This window comes from Marmota flaviventris, chromosome 7, assembly GCF_047511675.1.
Source record: "Marmota flaviventris isolate mMarFla1 chromosome 7, mMarFla1.hap1, whole genome shotgun sequence".
In the NCBI taxonomy this organism is placed as follows: Eukaryota; Metazoa; Chordata; class Mammalia; order Rodentia; family Sciuridae; genus Marmota; species Marmota flaviventris.
In genome coordinates, this window is record NC_092504.1 from 145,276,256 (window position 1) to 145,297,253 (window position 20,998).

Genomic DNA, 20,998 nt, shown 5'->3' on the forward strand with positions numbered 1-20,998 from the left:
ATTTATTCAAGACTGTCATGTATGTAGTAGACAAATTGAGTCCTTAATTGAAAAATCTAGTCTGTATAGATGTTTAGAAGTGACTGTTGTGTATTAAATATAGAGGAAGTAAAATATTACTTCATAAGACTGAATGTTATCTCTGATATGCAGATGCTTATACACAATAAGGTGGGCAAAAATAGAAGTTCATTTTGGATAAGACAAAGGGGAATGAAGGGAAGGGAGTGGGATGGGAATAAGAAAGAAAGAAGAATGAATCAGATATAACTTTTCTATATTCATATGTTAATACACAACCAGTGTAACCCCACATTTTGTACAACCACAAGAATGAGAAGTTATACTCCATGTATGTAAAATATGTCAAAATACATATATCTACTATGGTATACCTAAAAAGAACAAATAAAAATTTCAAAAAATAATAAATCTGAAAGAAATTTAATTGTATGTAATCTACAGGGAACTCTAAATCTAAGGAAAGAAGTAGATGAAAGCAAGAAAATATGAGTGTTACATACAAAAGTCACCAAAAAAAAAAAAAAAAAAAAAGCTGGGGTTGCCAAATTATGATACAGAAACCATTTAAAACAAGAAGTTATATGGCATAAAATATATTCTAAATTAAAAAAAAATTTAAAAAGAGGCAAAGTAGATTATACAAAGATAAAAAGAACTTTTCCTTAGAATACTGCCATGAGAATAGATATATTTTCAAGTCTTCTCAGACATTAAAAAGGTAAGATTAAAAAAAGTAAATACAGAAATAGAAAGCAACACTATAATACTAGGAGACACTAATCCCCATTTACTGTAAGAAAAAGTCAAACAAAATGGTAATCACAAAACAAAAACTTTGAAAAATACTTTAAACATATTTGACTTATATACCAAATGTTCTCAATAGCAAATAGAATATTAAACTGGATTGACCAACTGGTAAGGAATAAAACAAAGGTTAATAGGTATGAAAATAGTAAAATTATTTTGTAAATATCTTAGCATAAAGTTAGAAATCAAAAGTGGAAGGGATGCTCAAAAATCTAGAAATATGTGGCAATTGGTTGAACAATCTTGAACATGGTCTTGTTCCAGAATTGAAAGATAAAATTAAGAGACCTTTGTACACCTCAGTTAGCTGGAGACTTCATGTAAATATCTATCAAACTCCCATTTCCTTTTGCAAACAGAAAAACATATTCCAGAAATTTTATGGAATCTCAAATTGTATGAAAAGCCCCCAAAATTTCAAAATATAAACAAAATTGGGAGAATGTTGTGTCATGACTTAAAAACATTGTAAGTTACAATATTCAATGGGTAGTACTGACATCAAGTTAAACAGATAGGCATATTAAATTGGGAGTGTGATAATCTCTTGCATATGTAGCAAATTAAAACATTTCATGCCATTGTTTGTTACAGTATTATCTAAAAGAGCTACCATGAGAAAGCACACCAAATATTCCTTGAAATAAGTGGATGAGACAATTTGTAATATAGAAACTAGAGAATATTTTTCACGTTAAAAAATCCATAAATTTTTGCAAAATCTATAATCAGGATAAATCTTCAGTATATTAGGTTAACTGAAATAAGTCCCTACCAAAAAGAAAAATATGGCAGAATTCTACTTATATAAGATGCCTAAAACAAAACAAAACAAAACAAAAACAAACATACAAACAAAAACTTTCTGAACAGAAATGAGAATGGCATTACTGAGGAGAGAAGATAGAAATGAGCCTTTGTTTACATAAGAATTTATGTATTGATTTTTGAGATGTAAACTTTCTACAGATATATTACATAAAAATTTGAATTAACATTACTGAACAATATACTTGATATGGTGGACAGCAAGTTTTGTTTTGTGGTTTTGATTAAAATTTCAAACAACACATAAAATATAAAAATAATTCCAAAATATTTTAAAGCTACCTTAAAAATGTCATTACACACACACACACACACACACACACACACACGTAATCCAGGTACTAGGAATTCTGAGGCAGGAAGATTGCAATTTCAAGACCATCCTCAGTAATTTAGTGAGAACCTTCCTCCAAACATAAATAGAAAGGGACTGGGGCATAGCTCATTATTAGATCATGCCTGGTTTTATCCCCATTACATTAACATATAGAAAATTTACATTACTCTGTACATAGGGAGAATGAAAAACTAATACAGATAAAATATAAATGTCATTAAAAGGGAATAATATTTATGCAAGCAAGTAAAAGCACATGTAATTTTATTGGCAATAGAAACAAGGATCATGCATATCTTAATTTCAACTTACATTGTCCTAATTTGTAAAATAATGGAAATTGCCATCTAATCATAAAAAATGGATAAAAATAAAGCAGAACCAAATTATTTGAGAAAATCTACTCCACAACATAAAACCTATTCAATAAAATGGAAGAAAAAGAAAATTTAACCAACAAAATTGTATATAACCACAGATATACTATTTTACAAGCCCTTTTATGTAACTACATTTTGCAACTGTGACTACAGACCCCAAAAGAGTATTCATTGAAAACCTTGATTCACTTCACAGAAAATCCATTACAAGTATTTTAGAGCTCTAATAAGAAAATTTTAATAAATAAATATATGAATATTATTAGAGAGACTGCTTTATAATATTAGTTTATTACAATGGTTTGACCTAGAGTTCTCCAAAAATGTGCATCAATTTCCTAGAGACCCACAAATAATGGTATCTCTTTTAGACCATGCTGATCCTCATAAGCTAAGGGGAGTTTTGGTGGTTAATTTGAATGTACTGGTACATCACTGGAGAAAAAAGGAGACTTTAAAGAATTTGAAAGCATGATAAATATAGAGCATATGTGTTCAATGATAACAAGAGAAATAAACCTAAGCTTCTAAAAAAATATTTTCTGGTGGATAACTTTTCCATCAACATTTGAAGTTTGACGTCCTCCTTGACATTTGGGCCTCTCAATGTGTCCAATGCTATGTGTAGGCCACAATATTTTACATCACTGAATTCGTCTAAGTACCACTTATGTAAAGTGAAGAATATATAACTAACCAAGAAAGGAAGAGATTAAAGACTCAAAGGAATATCATTAACACTTATCTGTACCAAACAATTCCTTTTTCTTGAAAGCACAAACCTAAAACTCATTCTTGCAGAGAAGTTCCCAGAAGATATTCTGCAAGGGAAGAAAATTAAATAACAATAATTAAGAATTCTGAATGGAAGTTATACATACCCAGGAAGACCATGTTTCTGTAGTTCTCTAACATTACATCTCTATATAATTTTTGCTGAGCAGGTTGCAGGCATTCCCACTCCTCTTCAGTGAAATCAATGGCCACATCCCTGAATGTCAACAGTTCCTGAAACAAGAATAGGTAAATAAATAGCACATTGACCAAATGATAATCCACAGAGTTTGTGATCTAATTAAAGTTGAGATGAGAGTTTGTAAAAAGACTCTCATGTGATGACTTTAATTATTTATAAAGATACTTTTAAACACAGTGATACCATTATCTACCTCTGAAGAAAAAGTGACATAAGTCCAAAAAGAGTGTATATGCTCCACTTTTATGAAATAAAATATAAAAATTCAGGCATCAACACAAGAATATACATTTGTTATTTTATATCATAATCTAAGTTGTATATATCTCTCAGATGAGAAAGTTATGATGATTAAGAAGGGGAATTCTCAATTTTAATTGCATAACCATGAATCAGAGATTTACTAAAATGCAGAATATGATTCAATAGTTCTGGGATGGAACTGAGTTTTCTGAATATGTAGCAACCTCTCTAGTGATTCCAATACCAGTGGTATAAGACAAACTTTTGAAATGCAATGAGGTAGAAAACTAAAGGAAATATTTACTTTAGTAAATATTGAATTTGAATTCAAATATTTTATGGTATTTATGTATATTATTAAAATAACAAATAGCAACAACAATCTTGTTTGAATATTTTTGTTTTTTAAATTTAAACTTATTTTTAATAATAAAATAAAAATTGTACATATTTATGCAATAAAAATTTTGATACATGTATAAATATGTGATGTTTCTAACAGCATAAACTTATCTCACTCTTCAAACAATTTCATGTTTTATTTAATTTTATTGGTTCTTCTTAGTTCTATACAAGCATGGGATATATTGTATTCTAATTAGGATCCTATTCTTGTGGGTGGGCATGATGATAGGAGAATATTGGGAGGGAGGATGGAGATAAAAGAAGGTAATGAGGATTGAAAGAGAGCAAATCAAATTGAACCTTGTATGATTTTGTCAAAATAAACACAATTAATATGTATAACTATAATGCTCTAATAAAAAAATTCCTTTTTAAATTTTTTTTTTTTTTTTTTTTTGTAGTGGTGAGAATTAAACCTGGGTTCTTGCACAAGCAAGACAACTTCTCTACCATGGAGTCACATCTCCAGCACAAATGTCTTTCTAATCTTGATTATTTCTTTCTGTTAAAATAATCTAATCTCACTCTTTCTTATATTTATTGTTTTATACCATTATTATTGTTAAAATGATTTTTTTCTCATATCTTAAGTAATATCCTATTATTATAATCATCATCATCATTATTATTCTTGTTATTATTAATTATCTTCAATACACATGCTAAGAATTCCATGTGATCAACCACAATCTTGTACTATTTTACACACATGTCTTCTATAATTGCCTGTGTATCTAACTCAAAATCAAACCTTGTTTCCCTGATGATCAGTGTCATCCCTCTCACCATGTATTCAGTACTCTGGACTTTATAGTCTCCTCAGTCTTGCATTAGCTCCAATCTACACTAGTACATAAGCCCTACTTTTGTATCTACCACACCTAGACACAAGATTGTGCTGGGAAAAACAAACAAAACCTACATCTGATATTCCTGTACTAATACAGAAGCAACTGTACAAAAGGGACAGTCACCTGCATGAGAAATGAGCCATATTGACAATAAATAATAGAAAAATGAAACCTGACTAATAAGTAGAACATAAGAAGATATCTAACATGTTATTTTTAGATTGTCCTTATGAATATTGTAGACATAGGCTCATGACAAAAATCCAATTTAGATAGCTACCTGATCATTTTATTACTAACATCACTATTTCAAAATCCAACTCCCACAGGTTTTCCACAGTTTTATTCCAAGTTCACTATGATATTTGTAGGGATTCTGACTGTGGAAATATACAGGGAAGCATTCCTCTGGTGAGCAAACTCCTGGGGGATAACAGGCACCCTGTTTCCAACCCTTAGAATGCTCTGCAGTTACTCCCTGGAACTAGTAAGATAACTAATACATGTGCAATGCCTAGCTGCTATGATAATGTCCTTTATGAGGAGGCTCTGTGCTAGAGTCTATCAGCCTTGACCTTGATCTCAGGCACACACTTCCTAGAAATAAAGGATCTCTCTTGTTAGACACCACAATGTTTCACTGAGCCTAAAGCTGCCAACATAACAGTAACTTTTTACAATGGATTTTCTTGAGAGCTACACAAAGCTCATAACATTGCACATTGCAACTTATTATATAACTGAGAGATAAGCTGCATAATGTTGCTAAGTCTGTAACCTGACAATGAACAATGTGTACTAATGAAGCCAATGACCTAAAGTAATCTATTGATATAAATAAAGCTGGCATCTAAGGTGAGCAGTTTTTGCTTTTGCCTCTGCACTTCACTTCTGTATCCATTTGCCTTCCCTACAATCATATGAAACTGATCTAACACGACCATATCTACCTTTCAATTACAAAATCAACCCTAATTTTAAAGAAAACAAATGGCTTGCATTCTATCACACTATAGATAAAATGGAAATAATAAGGATCTATAAGATATTCTGAGTAACAATAGCTGATCACACTTTATTTTCACCTGATCATGGAACTCTCTCCAAAATAAATCATATTTATGGCCACAAATAAAGTCCTAACAAATAGAGAAAAGTAGAATCAATGCCTTGTATCTTATCAGATAATTATAGCCTAAAATCCACAGCAAGAAAAATTAAGCTAGTATACAATCATATGGAGATTGAATCTCACACTTTTGAGTGTATGTCATAAAAATCAGGAGATAAAAATCTTAGAATCAACCAACAGAAATACAATGTACCAGAACTTCTGGGATATTCTAAAGGCAGTTCTAAAAGGAAAATGCAGTTGTGTTCCTAAATAAAATACCAGAAAGATTCAAATCAAATAATTTACATATCAATCTCCCAGTCTTATAACAACAACAACAAATTATTCCCCAAATGAGCACAAGAAAAGAATATGAATCAGAGATGAAATTAATGAAATAAAGAATAAAAGAATATAAAGGATTGATGAAAAAAAAAACTAGTCGGTTCTTTGAAACAATAAACAAAATGAATAAACCCTTAGACAAACAACTCAAAGAAAAGAGAAAACTCAAATTCATAAAATTAGAGATGAAAGAGCTCACATTATCACATAAACCAATGCAATTTAGAGGATTATCAGGGAATTATTTTGAAAACTCATATTCTAATAATGGGAAAATCTAAAAGAAATGGTTAAATTTCTAGGTACCTATGACCTACCCAAAATGAACAAAGTGGATATTGAAAACCTAAAATAACAATAAAAAGCAATGTAACTGAAGCACTAATACCAAGCCTTCCAACACAAAAACTTCTGGACAAGTGAATTCAATACTGAATTCCATCAGATAATCAGAAGAAATTAACACAATGCTTCTCAAGTTATTCCTTGATATAGAAAAATAAAAACCCTCCCAAATTTATTCTATGAAGCCAGTATCACCATGATATTAAAAACCAGCCAAAAGACCAGCACCCACATGATCCAAAATTTGGGAGGCTGAGGCAGGAGGATCACAAGTTCAAGACCAGCCTCAGTAACTTAGCAAGACCTTCTCTCAAATAAAATTAAAAGAACTGGGATTCTACTTAGTGTTAGAATTGTCCTGGGTTCAATCCCCAGTACTATTTTTTTTTAAAGAGAGAGGAGAGAGAGAGAGAGAGAGAGAGAGAGAGAGAGAGAGAGAGAGAGAGAGAATTATTTTTTAATATTTATTTTTTAGTTTTCGGCGGACACAACATCTTTGTATGTGGTGCTGAGGATCGAACCCGGGCCGCATGCATGCCAGGCGAGCGCGCTACCGCTTGAGCCACATCCCCAGCCCTCCCAGTACTATTAAAAAAAAAAAAATCCAAATCCCGACAAGAACACTTCTCTGATGAAAGAAAACGACACACCAATATAATTGATGAACTTAGATAAAACCCCCTCAATATAGTAGCAATTCAAATGAAATTCAATAGCATGTTAAAAAGATCATACAACATGATAAAGTTGTTTTCATTACAGGAGTGCAACAAACACAATTCAAAAGAAATTCTATATATGACAAACCTAAAGCCAACATCCTATTTAATAGGGAAGAGCTGAATGCATTTTTTCTAAAATGAGGAACAATAGAAGGATGTTCTGCCACTATTCCTATACAATAAATACTCAATTTTTAGTTGAAGCATTTGGCAAGAGGCAGAAATAAAAGGGTTACAAAGAGGAAAGGAAGGAGCCAAATTGTCTCTGTTTGCAGATGATATAATTCTAAACTTAGAAGATACTAAAAGTTCCACCAGAAGATTCCTAGTGATGATAAACAAATTCAGCAATGTTGCATAATAAATAAATCAAGATATGAAAACCAATAGCTTTTGCCCACAATATGAATCTGTTGGGAAAAAATGAGGAAACTTGTTTCATTCCAAATAACTAAAAAATTCTTAGTAAGCCAGTTACAGGGCCGTATGCCTGTAATCCCAACTTGGAGGATCAGCAGTTCAAAGCCAACCTCAGTAACAGTGAGGCACGAAGCAACTCAGTGAGATTCTCTCTCTAAATAAAAAATATAAATAGGGCTAGGAATGTGGCTCAGTGGTTGAGTGTCCCTGAGTTCAATCCCTAGTACAAAAAAAAAAAAAAAAAAAAAGTTTAGTAATAAGTCTAATAAGTCTAACCAAAGAAAGGAAAGATCTCTACAAGAAACATTACAAAAAAAATTACTAAAAAACTTAAAGTCATCTACATATAAACTAAAGCCACATACATTAACTACATTAAATAAACTAAAGCCATCTGGAGATTAAATAAAGACATCAGATTAACTAAACCCACCTACAGAATCAATACAGTCTTCATCAAAATACCCATATTATTCTATACCTAGAAAAAAACAATCCTAAAAATCACATGGAATAACAAAAGAACCAGAAAAGCAAGGAATTCTGTAAACTATAACCTGAAGGCCTCATTATACCTGACTTCAATTTATACTACAGAGCCATAATAACAAAAGCAGACACAGAGAAAAATGAAACAGAATAGGAGCTACACAGACATATGAACCTTGATTCATCTAATTAGTGATAAAGGTCCCCAAATATACATTGGTGAGAAGAAATCCTCTTTACCCAGTTATACTGGGAAAATGGGAATATCCATTTATAAATGTCAATCCAAAATGTATCAAAGGCCTGAGAATAATCCCAGGAACTTAAAAACTGCTAGAATAAACCCTAAGGGTAACACTACAACATTAAGGAGTAGGCAGCCTTTTCCTCAAAAATACTCATATATCTCAACAAATAATATCAAGAACAAATAGCATGGGAGCAAAACAAAAATGCTTCTGCAAGGCAAAGGGGAAAAAATGAACAGCATGAAGAGACAACATACTGAATGAGATTTTTTTTGTCATTTACTACTGACAAATGATTAATATATAAATATATGGTGAATTTTTAAAATCTCAACATGAAAAAAAATATTCATTCATCAACTTGGCAAATAAACAGAAACTTCTTAAAGAAGAAGTTCAAATGGCCAACAATTATGTAAAATATTTCAACATCTTTAGCCACCAGGGAAATGCGAATCAAACCTCTACTGTGACTTCACCTCCCTCTAGTCAGAATGGGCATCATCGTGAGAAATGGCAAGCATCTGGGGAAAGGCAACCCTGTAAAATGTTGTTGGGAAAATCATTATGTGTGGAGAGCAGTGACAGTGATTGGGATATCAGTGTCTGAGATTGGGGTCCCTAATGACTTCATGGCTGTAGCATGCTTGGTGCCTGGGAAAGTTTCTGTGCAAAGGTGCATGGTGCCTGGTTGCTATGGTAATGCTTTCCATGGAGGCTCTGTGCTTGAGTCTTATTATCAGCCTCAACCTTGCTCTCAGGCACAGAGCTCCTGGGAATGAAGGAATTCTCTTCCTAAGACAACTGCAATGTTCCACCAGTTCTGCTGCACATGAACCTGCCCACATAATAGTAACTTTAAACAATGGACTTTCTTGAGAGCTACACAATGCTCCTAACATTACACATTGTAACTGTAGAATATAACTGAGGAATAAGTTGCATAATGTTGCTAATTCTGTAATTTTCATGAACACAAAGAATAATGCTTGAATCTGATTAATGAGAAATATATAATAAAGATTGCTGGTGTAATTCTTTAGACCTGCTTCTCCATCAGAGAGCTTCACTCCACCCAATCCCAGCTGCTTTATCTTCAAGACATGCATATGTGAGTCCTATTTCTTCCAATCTCCCATCACCCCTCATGGAACCTCCTAATTTGGCCACACTGGTAGTGGCAATTATGAATACTTCCTTAGAAAACTAAAAACAGAATTATCATATGATACAGCTAATGTATACCACTCCTCACCATCTAAAAGACTAAAAAACAGCACGTTATAGACATATTCCTGTGTTTACAACAGCACAATTCACTATGACCAAGTCATGGACTCTGTCCAGATGTACATGAACAAATAAAAGGATAAAGAAAATGTGGTATATACACACAATGAAGCTTTATTCAACCAGAAAGAGCAAAAATCAGCTGTTTGTAGAAAAATGTATGCAAATGGAGAGCAATATGTTAAGACAAATAAGCCATGACCAAGTAAATGTTGTACGTTTCCTCTCATATATGGAAGCAACAGAGAAAAAAAGAATCTCATGAAAGTAAAAGATAAAATATTAAGATAAAGGAAAAGAATTGAGAGGGGGGCATGGGGAGATCCTGTGGAGTGACATTGATCTAAAGGGGCATTCTGCACCTGAAGTGCTGATCTCTTCCAGGCTGGTGGCCAAGGAAGATAGAGCAATAGGAAATAAGAAGTTTAACTACTTTGAACCCTTTTGTAGAAACTCTTTTGCTGATAGTCCTAAGGTCAATTATGGTGAAGATTTCTGGAGAAACTTAAGATTTTCTGTGGAGAGGGGGTGCCACTACAAGGTGAAATGATTAGATTATGACTACAAACAAGTATTATAATTTTTACCAAAATCAGACTTTTGATCATTAAATACTAGCTACTCTCACATTTGTTTCAACTTTTTTTTTTTTTTGCATTTGATTTTCACCTTTACTTTTTACTTTGCAGTGGACAGATCCTAAATTTATTTATTATTTTTCCTACATTTGTGAATGGATTTGTGTCTCAATTTTGACACTGCTCATTGTTAGAGTAATTTATATAATTTTATGTTGACCTTATAACCTATGCTTGTACTAAACTTGTCGCGACCCCTCACCGGCAAGGGAAAACACGACACAGGATTCTTCTTTCAGCAGTTTATTCAGGCCTTGATTAAAGTATCATCTTCTAGCGACCCCCCCCAACGAGCGCCCAAGCACAGCCTAATAAAGCCTCCCACATACCAATCTTAAGCTGCCACGTGGATCTTTCTCATAGGGTGGTCAGGGATTGCGTGCCAATCTTTCCATAAAAGGAGTTGTTTACCACAGGCCACAGTGGAAGCCGGCGCCATCTTCTAATGGCGGCCACGGTCCATAGGAACGGCTCACCACAGTTCCCCCTTCTGTTTTATAAAACAATGCAGGCGAAAGTAGAGGTCCTATCCCACTGTGCAGAAGTGGCTGCAATGTATGGTTCAGTCCTAAGGAGGGCCCTTCCCTAGACCTGGTCCCATATCAGCCGACGCCTTTTTTCGTAGGGCGGGGCGTGGACGTCAAACCCGCACGCAATAGGACATGCTTTCCTTGAGGTCCATTGAGGGATCACTCAAGTGCAGTGCCTTGCCTCGCATCCTGCATCGTGACGACGGTGAGAAGTAGGATAACACAGGTAGCCTGGTAATGATGACAAAATTTAAGTTGGCAACACAATCCCTAAGCCCCAGAGGAAGGTAAAGAGTCTGTAGCCGAGAAGAAAGACCAGTCCTGAAACCCATCTGCGTGCAATGGTAACAAGACCTGCAGAGTGCAAGGGCTATTCAGCACTGAGAAAGCATAGGAAAGAGGGCACGCCAATCCCAGTGCAATGTGAAATTAACTTGGGGTGCAATGGCCATGCCCAGAAATCACTGTTTAAGATGTGCAAGCCAGATTTGTGGAGAAATGCCATTTTCTAAGGCCGCAAGAGCCTGTACAATCATAGCCTTCTCTTGCGCATGGCGAGCTTTAAGGCGACAGAGAAGCCACAAACAAAGTACAACACCGAAGCAACACATTGCCCCAAAAATGCCCACTCCCACCCATTCCTTAAAAAAGGAAAAGGCAGAGGACAGCCAACTGGTGAATTGACCCAAAGTCACTGGTTCGACACGGGTGCTATTCAAAACAGCAATATGAGTTAGTTGAGACTGGATCAAGTTTTCTGCTTCCAAGGACCAGGTTCCGGATAGATATTCCCCGATGATGCGGGAGGCATTTCTGGAATCATTAAATCTGACAGAGGTTATACATAAATGCACACGTTGATCGACACAACCCAAATGTACTAGATCAGATAACTCCTCAACTTGAGCTTGAAGCAGATCTATCCTTTGATTAGCAGCCAAAATCCCAGATAAAATGTGTTGATTAATTTTACTTTGGGATTCAAGTACGGTGGATGTTTGTTGAATAACCTGATTAATAGTGGCAGCAGTTTGTACTTGGCTGGCCATGGCTACTCCAGCTGTAACTGCTGCAGCAGCAGATACCACCACAGCTGTCACTATAGCTGCCGTAATTCCAAAATCTCTACGGGCTCTAATCAATTCAACAATAGGAAAGGATTTTGGATCTGCAGTAACTGGGATCGGGACAAAGGTTGGAATTTTCATAATCACTGCCATAGTCCAGGAGCCATTCCAACACTCAGACAAGTAGCAAGTAACATTAGAACAATTAAGCATCCCCTGTGATGTATCATTAGCCAAAAGAAACAGAAACGGAGATTGGAGACAGACTGCTGTGGAGGGTAATGTAGCATTAGATAAAAAGCATATCCTTATCCCAGGCAGGGCGTCCCGCTGCATGATTTTGTGCAGCCTGCTCTACCGCGCCCTCTAGCATAAATGCTCTCCAGTCCAAGTATTTGCCTGGGGAGACACAAGCGCGCACCAGACTAGCCCAATCTGAGGGAGTCATGTAAAATCTAGTAAGTCCCTCCACCTGAGTAAGAGTGAAAGCGGCATCTATGCCATAAGTGCGGATGGATTCTGCCAAGGTTTTAACTATCTTAAAGTCTAAAGGCTCATGATATCTTCCCCTGTTATTGTCCTGAAATACAGGGTATGCAAGTCCCATATCTGTATTAACTGTCCTCCAAACTTGCGCATGAAAAGACCTCCCGGAACCTTAGCTCCCCCCCACATACGGGGGTGGGGCAACAGGCATCATATCTTCTTCTAAATTTTCAACCTCCTCCTCCTCAGAATTTTGTTGACCAATATTAGATCCCTCCCCCTTCTTGCAGTAGGCTTGCATGCCTTGTGTCTCCCTTTTCTTCTTTTTCATTTTTATCTTATGTAGTTGTTGTAACAATATATCAAGGTCCTCAGAACTCTCTGAGTCGCTTGTGTTCTCAGGCGTTCTGAATTCGGTCAAGTCTGGGTAGAGCCTTCTCCTATTTTTATCTTCAGGCTCTTTTGCCTTCTCACTACTGTTACTTTTGATACTCTCTGCCACTTCACTATGTGATCCTTCAGATTTTTCCTCATGTAGTTGTTCAAGAACAGCTTGACCCTCACTCACAGCTTCTTGGCATTTACCATCTGTTATACATCCTCTAACTAACTTCCAAAGTGGTATAACACCACCCTCTAAGGTGCCTTGCTCACGAGCGAAATCTAGATCTTTCCCTAATTTGTCCCAGCTAGGAATCGCAAGACTCCCTGAAAAAGCAAACCAAGGAGCCGCTATATCAGCTTCTCTTAAAAACATCTGCAAAGTACTCTGCTTTATCTTAAGTCCTTTTGAATGTAACAACCCATCTAGGGCCAACAAAATTGGGCTTGAAGAGGTAACACCCATAATGTTTTCAGAGCTATAAAGAAAGTGAAAGTACAAAAGTCCCGCTCTCTCTTTGTTTACAGAGGAGCGTCCCGCTATTTGCTTGCGGATTCCCACTTACCTGGGAACTTACCGGTGCACCACCCTGACTGCTGAAAGTTCTGGATCCTGGGTTCGAGGAATATAATTCCCCGTACGGGCCACCAACTGTCGCGACCCCTCGCCGGCAAGGGAAAACACGACACAGGATTCTTCTTTCAGCAGTTTATTCAGGCCTTGATTAAAGTATCATCTTCTAGCGACCCCCCCACCGAGCGCCCAATCACAGCCTAATAAAGCCTCCCACATACCAATCTTAAGCTGCCACGTGGATCTTTCTCATAGGGTGGTCAGGGATTGCGTGCCAATCTTTCCATAAAAGGAGTTGTTTACCACAGGCCACAGTGGAAGCCGGCGCCATCTTCTAATGGCGGCCATGGTCTATAGGAACGGCTCACCACATAAACTGATGTAGTTCTAATGTTTGTTAGTGTGTGAAAATTCCTTAGAAACATTATATAAAAGATAATATCATCTGCATATGCTATTTTTTCTTTGAAGTATAATATCCATGTTTAATATTCTCAGAATAATATTTAGTAGAAGTCAGAAAATCATACTATTTTTTTTCCTTTTTCCCAAACTAAGTTGTGAAGCACTTAGATTTCTATCATAAAATATGATTACTGAAGGTAGCTCTCAGCTGCCCTTTAGTGGATTAAAAAAAAAGTTTTCCTCTGGTCCTAATTTGCCATGTTTTACCATAAATTGGCATAAGATTTGCCAAAAGATTTTCTATATTAAAATGATTTTTTGAACATTATTATAACATATTGCTGAGTTTGAGAGATGTCCCTCTTAGTCATGAGGTCTAATTTTCCTTTTTATGTTGTTACCTTCCGTTTACTAGCAGTTTTGAATATATTAGTAAACATCCATAATGGCAGATAGCCTATAATTTTCTTTCTTGTGATGTGTTATCTGGTAAACCTGGCCTTATAAAAAGAATTGGTAAGGTCTGCTTGTTCTCTTTTTAGAAGTAATCATGAATTATTATTAGTGAGTCCTTATTAAAAGTTTGGTTGAAATCACCAGTGTCAGTGAAGGTACCTTTAAAAAAATATTAATATGTGGTGTTTAGTTTTTTATTGGTTGGTTGATTTTTGGTCTAGATTACTACTCTGTTGTCCAGGTTGAACTCAAATTCCTGCTTTAGCCTCACAAGTAGCTGGGGCTACTGGCACGGACTCTCATGACCAGTTTTTCAGGTTCTTATGAGCATATTTGTAATTAAGTTAAATTTTATTTTTGTCGTGATGGACAAAATGTGCGACTTATGCAGCTGAGGGGGAGAAACAAAGAATGTCCGTGTGCTTCTGCCTTTGTCAATGCTGTATTCACTTAATTCATTCAATACAATTTCACTCTACAGGTTCTTAATCAAGAAAACGACAATCCTTAATGCTAGACACTGCAATAGACATAATCAATTCACAGCAAAAAATTCCAGATTAATTCTAAGCAGTCCAAACACACTTAATCATGAGAGGCTCATGACAGACATTCCCTCTGCATGCTAAGTTCAAGTGTCAGATCAAAAGTCTCCAGCCTTAGGCTTTAAGTACAGCAGATGCACATTCACTCAGACCATGGTGATTACGTCAGGAACCAAGGCAGGCTTCTCCTGGGGTGGAGCTGGCAGCCAGTTGAGAAGAGGGTCGTAGGAAGAAGTTGCAGTACAGTTTGACAGTGGTGTGGAAAATGCAGAGGATTAGGCAAACAATGAAAAGTGTTGGGACATCAGTCCAGGTCCTCATCAGGCTCTCAGTGTGAAGGCATCATTTTCAGCTGGCCAAATGTCTGTTCATTTGCTCTATTATTTATACCAAATCTTGGGGCTTTTGACTTCCCTTTTAATCCTTATCAGCTGCCACTGGGCCTCTAAGTGACATCATTCACCCCGGGGTTAAAACATCTGGTGGTCCCCACCTTGATCTTTTTGCCTTTCCCTCTTGTTGGATGAGGACAGCCTGCCAGAGACTTCACTCTGAGTTTATCAGTGTGGGAAGTGACTTGTTTGTGCCTGAGGGCCATAATGGAAGGCTCTGTTAGGCATGCCTGGTGAGCCTGCAGGTTTCAAACTGAAGTTTTTAAAATGGAGTTGCTTAGGCTCAGGCCTAAGGCCATCCTCACAATTTTGTAGGTCTTTTATGTTATTTTTCTTCACATCTAAGTCTATTAGTGTATTCTATATATTCTTGAAGTGATTTTTAAAAATCATGGCTATCTAGTAATTTATCTATAAGCTGTTATTTTTCAGTTTCTAGATTTTCTTGACAATTAAGATGGAATAATGAGAAAGAATAATGTGAGGAAATGAGGGTTCAGCATTTTGTGAACTAATGCCTTCTGTAGGATGGAGAATATATACTATTTAGCACTCACACTTCTGTGAGATAAATGAGACAGAGAAGCTAAATTATAAATTTGATTGGCATTTCTATAATAATAATGCTTAGCACCTTCTACATACCTTTATATATTTGTTTAATTTTTAGGAAAATGTCTACTTAGGCATTTTACCATATTTTAATTATTAGTGTTCTTTTCTTGTTTTTTTTTATTTTTTGATGAGTTGTATAATTTTCTTATATTTTGGATATTAAACTTTTCCCAGATATGTGGTTAGCAAATATTTTCTTCAGTCCATGGTCTACTTTAACATTTCATTGATTGATTCCTTAGCTATATAGAAACATTTTTAGCTTCATATAGTCTCACTTGTTTATTTTTGCTTTTCTTGTACATTCTTTGTCCTATTGCAAACTATTACTAACACTAATGTCAAAGAATTTTTCCTATTTTCTTCTGGGAGATTCATGGTTTCAGGTTATATCACAATGAGCTCCCACCACATGCTTGTTATGATGGCTGTTAGCAAAGTCATAGTAGATAACATGTACTGCAGAGGATGTGAAGAACAGCAGACTCCTGGATTCACTTGTCAGAAATACAGACTGGTACAGATATCATGGAAAACAATATGGGTGTTTTTCAAAAAATGGAAACAAGATATACCATATGACTCAGATATTTTGCTGAGCTTATGCATATCAGAGTTTTTCAGAAAAAAACAAAACTAATAAAATATGCAATGTATAAGTGTACATAGAAGGGGATTATTAGATGGATTCACACCATTATGTAATAAAATTCCCAAAACTCCTTTCTGCAGGCTGGCAAAACTGGGGGACTGGTAACAGCTCAGTCCAAGCAACTGGAAGCCTCACACCCTAAGGAGGTCAATAAAGCAGCTACAGTCCGAGACTAAGGGCTAGAGAGACACTTGAGGGATTCAAGCCCACAACCAAAAGTTAAAGAATCTGAAGTCAGATGCTCACAGGTGGAAGGATAGGGGAAATAAGTCCAAGCACATTTTCCCTAAGCTTTTGTCATTTTAAATCCCAGTATTCAGCCAGAGGGAAGAAACACAAAATGAACTCCACCTGACTGGCATCTGACCCCAAATCCTAAAGGGTTACTTGAAACCAATACAGTGAGCCCCAGGAAATTTCCTATTCACATTCATGTCTCACCCTAATGTTCAGCAAGACCCCAATACAGTGGACACCAGGAATTGTCCTCCAGTCCCACCCTAATGGGTCCACAGGACCCCAGTACAATAAACCCCAGGTATTGCCCTCCTGTCCCAACCTAAACAAAGCCTATATAACCCAGATTCTTGCTTCAGTGAACCACCATTTTTTTTTGTCCCCAAAATAAGCCACACCAGGGTTCCACCAATTGGAATAAAGAATGGCTTGCTGATCCGAGGTTTGCTTCCTGTCTCTAGACTTCATATTATGTGTGTCGTTTGTCCTAATGCAGGTAACACATCAGAAAAAAGGACCCTTTCAAGAAGCTTGGATCTCAAGCCAGTGACAGGTTCCCCTTCTGCATTTTTTAAAACATAAACCTGTTGGTTGGTACTACACATTCATGAAGGTCTTTCCCACTGATGTCCAACCCAATCTTCTGAAAACACACCAATAGACACATTTACAGGTGTTCTATACCAATTTTCTAGACATACCTCAATCCACTCAAGTTGTAATTAATCATTAAAATAATTTAAAAAGATGAAATACGCCTTTAGAAATATATACTCTACCAAGTTCATTGCAACAATATCCAGAATAGCCATTTCATAAAAATGACCTAAATGTCCATGGAAGAATAAAAATATATATACACACACATATATTTAGCTGTGTATATATACACACAAATTTTACATACATATATAATAATTTTTTTAGTTTTTAAAAAATATTTGGAGACAGGGTTTTTAAGATGTAGAGGGTCTCACTAGGATGCTGAGGTTGGCATCAAACTTATGGTCCTCTTTTCTCAACCTCCCAAATCCCTGGGATTACAAAAGGCATGTATCACCACACTTGGCTTATCATTCAGCCTTTAAAAGAAGTATGTTGTTGATGGGAGTGGTGGCAAAAATTGAAGGGAACCCTCAGTAATTTAGGAAGTTTTGCTAGTCTAGATTTCATCCTTAACCAATGTAATATAAAAGGCACGTATAATCTCTGCCTGGCAACCCATGCTTGTAATCCCCATGGCTTAAGAGGCAGAGGCAGGAGGATTGCAAATTCAAAGCAACCTGCCTCAAAATTAAAAAAAAAAAAAAATTAAAAAGGGCTGGTGATGTGAATTAGTGTTTAAGCACTCTGGGTTCAATCCCTGTTTTTTTTTTTTTTTTTGAATGCAATCCCTGCCAGGAGGGGCCAGGAGGGGTCACACACACACACATGTAATCACAGCTACTTTGAAGGCTGAGTCCAGAGGATCACAACTTTAAATCCAGCCTCAGTAATTTAGAAAGACCCTGTTCCAAAATAAAATAAAAAGGAATGGTGATATATATCGCAATGCGCAAAGGTGAGACTTATGCATTCGAGGGGGAGAAATAAAGAATGTCCACATGCACCAGCCTGTGCAGGTCCCAGGTGCACAACAGACCTGGTCCACCCCTCCCCCTGTGGTGCAGATACCCACCAGAGCCTAGCCTCTGGTGCAGGACCACCCCTTCCAACCAATAGACTACTGAGGGAGCTGAGATCCAGCCCAGACCACCCACACCATCTCTCGCAGGACCCATGCTCTCAGTAGGCCCAGTTCATCCCTCCCCCAGTGGGGCAGACACCTGCCAGACCCTAACCTCTGGCCCCTTCCTACCAACAGACTACCATAGGAGGTCAAGCCTGGTGGGAGATCAAGCCCAGCAGCCCAGATCCACCCCACCAGCCTATGCGGGTCCCAGGTACACAGCAGGCTTGGTCTACCTCTCCCCTGGCAGGGCAGACACTCACCAGAGCCTCGCCTCTGGCGCAGGACCATCCCTTCTGACCAGCAGACACTGAGGGAGGTCAAGCCCAGCAGCCCAGACCCACCCACACCAACTTGCACAGGACCCAGATCCAGGATGCAATAGCATTCATTGGAACACCAGTAGGGTCTGGAAGTCCAACATCAAGGTGAGATACAGACAATCTGCTCAGACACTACAAGAATATAGGAAAGAAACTGTAATGTCTCAGATCCACACTGCAAGAAAGGAAGACACATAGACCACATGAAAAAACAAGGGAGGAAAGTGCCCCAAACAAACCAGGACACTATAATAATAGAACCCACAGAGAGTGAAGTTGATGAAATGTCAGAGAAGGAGTTCAGAAGGTTCATAGTTAAAATGATTTGTGAATTAAAGAATGACCTAAATGAGCAAATACAGGCAAAAATTGATCACTCCAACAATGAGAAAAGAGAGCAAATACAGGTAGCAAAAGATTACTTCAAGAGAGATAGAGACTCCTTGAAATGAAGAACACAATAAATCAAATAAAAAACTCAATAGAAAGCATAACCAACAGACTAGATCACTTGGAAGAAAGAACATCAGATAATGAAGACAAAGTATACAACCTAGAAAATAAAGTTGATCACACAGTGAAGATAGTTAGAAATCATGAACAGAATATCCCAGAATTATAGGACAGCATCAAAAGACCAAATCTAAGAGTTATTGGGATAGAGGAAGGCACAGAGTTTAAAACCAAAGGAATGCTTCAATGAGGTAATATCAGAAAATTTCCCAAGCATGAAGAATGAATTGAAAAACCAAATACAAGAGGCTTACAGGACACCAAATGTACAAAATTACAACAGATTTATACCAAGACATATTATATGAAAATGCCCAGCACACAGAATAGGATAGAATCTTAAAAGCTTCAAGAGAGAGGAATCAGATTACATATAGGGGGAGACCAATTCGTATCTCAGCAGATTTTTCAACCCGGACCCTCTAATGAGATCAGTCTCTTGGAGGCAGCATATTGTTGTCCCCCCCCCCCCCATCCACTAGTCTATGTCTTTTGATTGGTGAGTTTAGACCATTAATATTCAGGGTTATTATTGAGACATGATTTGTATTCCCAGCCATTTTTGTTTATTTTTGGGTATTTAACATAACTTGGTTTCTTCTTTGATTAGATCCACCCACACCAACTTGCACAACACGGTGAAAGGTTGGGAAAAATCATACCACTCTCATGGGCTGCAGAAGCAAGCAGGGGTCTCCATATTCGTACCAAATAAAGTAGACTTCAAGCCAAAGTTAATCAAAAGGGATAAAGATGGACATTGCATACTTCTCAAGGGAACCATACACCAACAAGACATAACAATCATAAATATATATGTGCCTCAAACAATGGTGCAGCTATCATCAAACAAACTCTTCTCAAGTTCAAGAGTCAAATTGACCATAATACAATAACCTTGGGTGACTTTAACACACCTCTCTCACCACTGGACAGATCTTCCAAACAATACTTGAATAAAGAAATTATAGAGATCAATAACCCAATTAATAACTTAGACTTAACTGACATATATAGAGTATATCAACCAGCATCAAGTGGATACACTTTCTTCTCAACAGCACATGGATCCTTCTCAAAAATAGACCATATATTATGCCACAGGGCAACTCTTAGCAAATACAAAGGAGTAGACATAGTACCGTGCATTTTTTCTGATCATAATGGAATGAAATTGGAAATCAATGACAAAATAAAGAAGAAAAATTTCTGCATCACATGGAGACTAAACAACATGCTACTGAATAAATAATGGGTTACAGAAGTCATCAAGGAGGAGATTAAAAAATTCTTAGAGGTAAATGAGAACACAGACACAACATATCAAAATCTCTGGGACACTATGAAAGCAGTATTAAGAGGAAAATTCATTGCATGGAGTTCATTCCTTAAAAGAAGAAAAAGCCAACAAATAAATGACCTCACACTACATCTCAAAGCCCTAGAAAAAGAAGAACAAATCAGCAGCAAAAGCAGTAGAAGGCAAGAAATAATTAAAAATCAGAGCTGAAATCAATGAAATTGAAACAAAAGAAACAACTGAAAAAATTGACAAAACTAAAAGTTGGTTCTTTGAAAAAATAAATAAAATTGACAGACCCTTAGCCATGCTAAGAGAAGGAGAGAGA

At 36.5% G+C, this 20,998-nt stretch overlaps 1 protein-coding gene across 1 annotated transcript in view; it reads right to left on the reverse strand.

The window, feature by feature from the left end:
• LOC114105754 (zinc finger protein 420-like) overlaps positions 1-20,998 on the reverse strand; it is a 36,182-nt gene that overhangs the window by 6,484 nt on the left and 8,700 nt on the right. Inside the window, exon 2 of the mRNA XM_027952322.2 lies at positions 3,261-3,387. Within this exon, the coding sequence (XP_027808123.2) occupies positions 3,261-3,387 (127 nt within the window). The remainder of the gene's footprint in view (positions 1-3,260; positions 3,388-20,998) is intronic.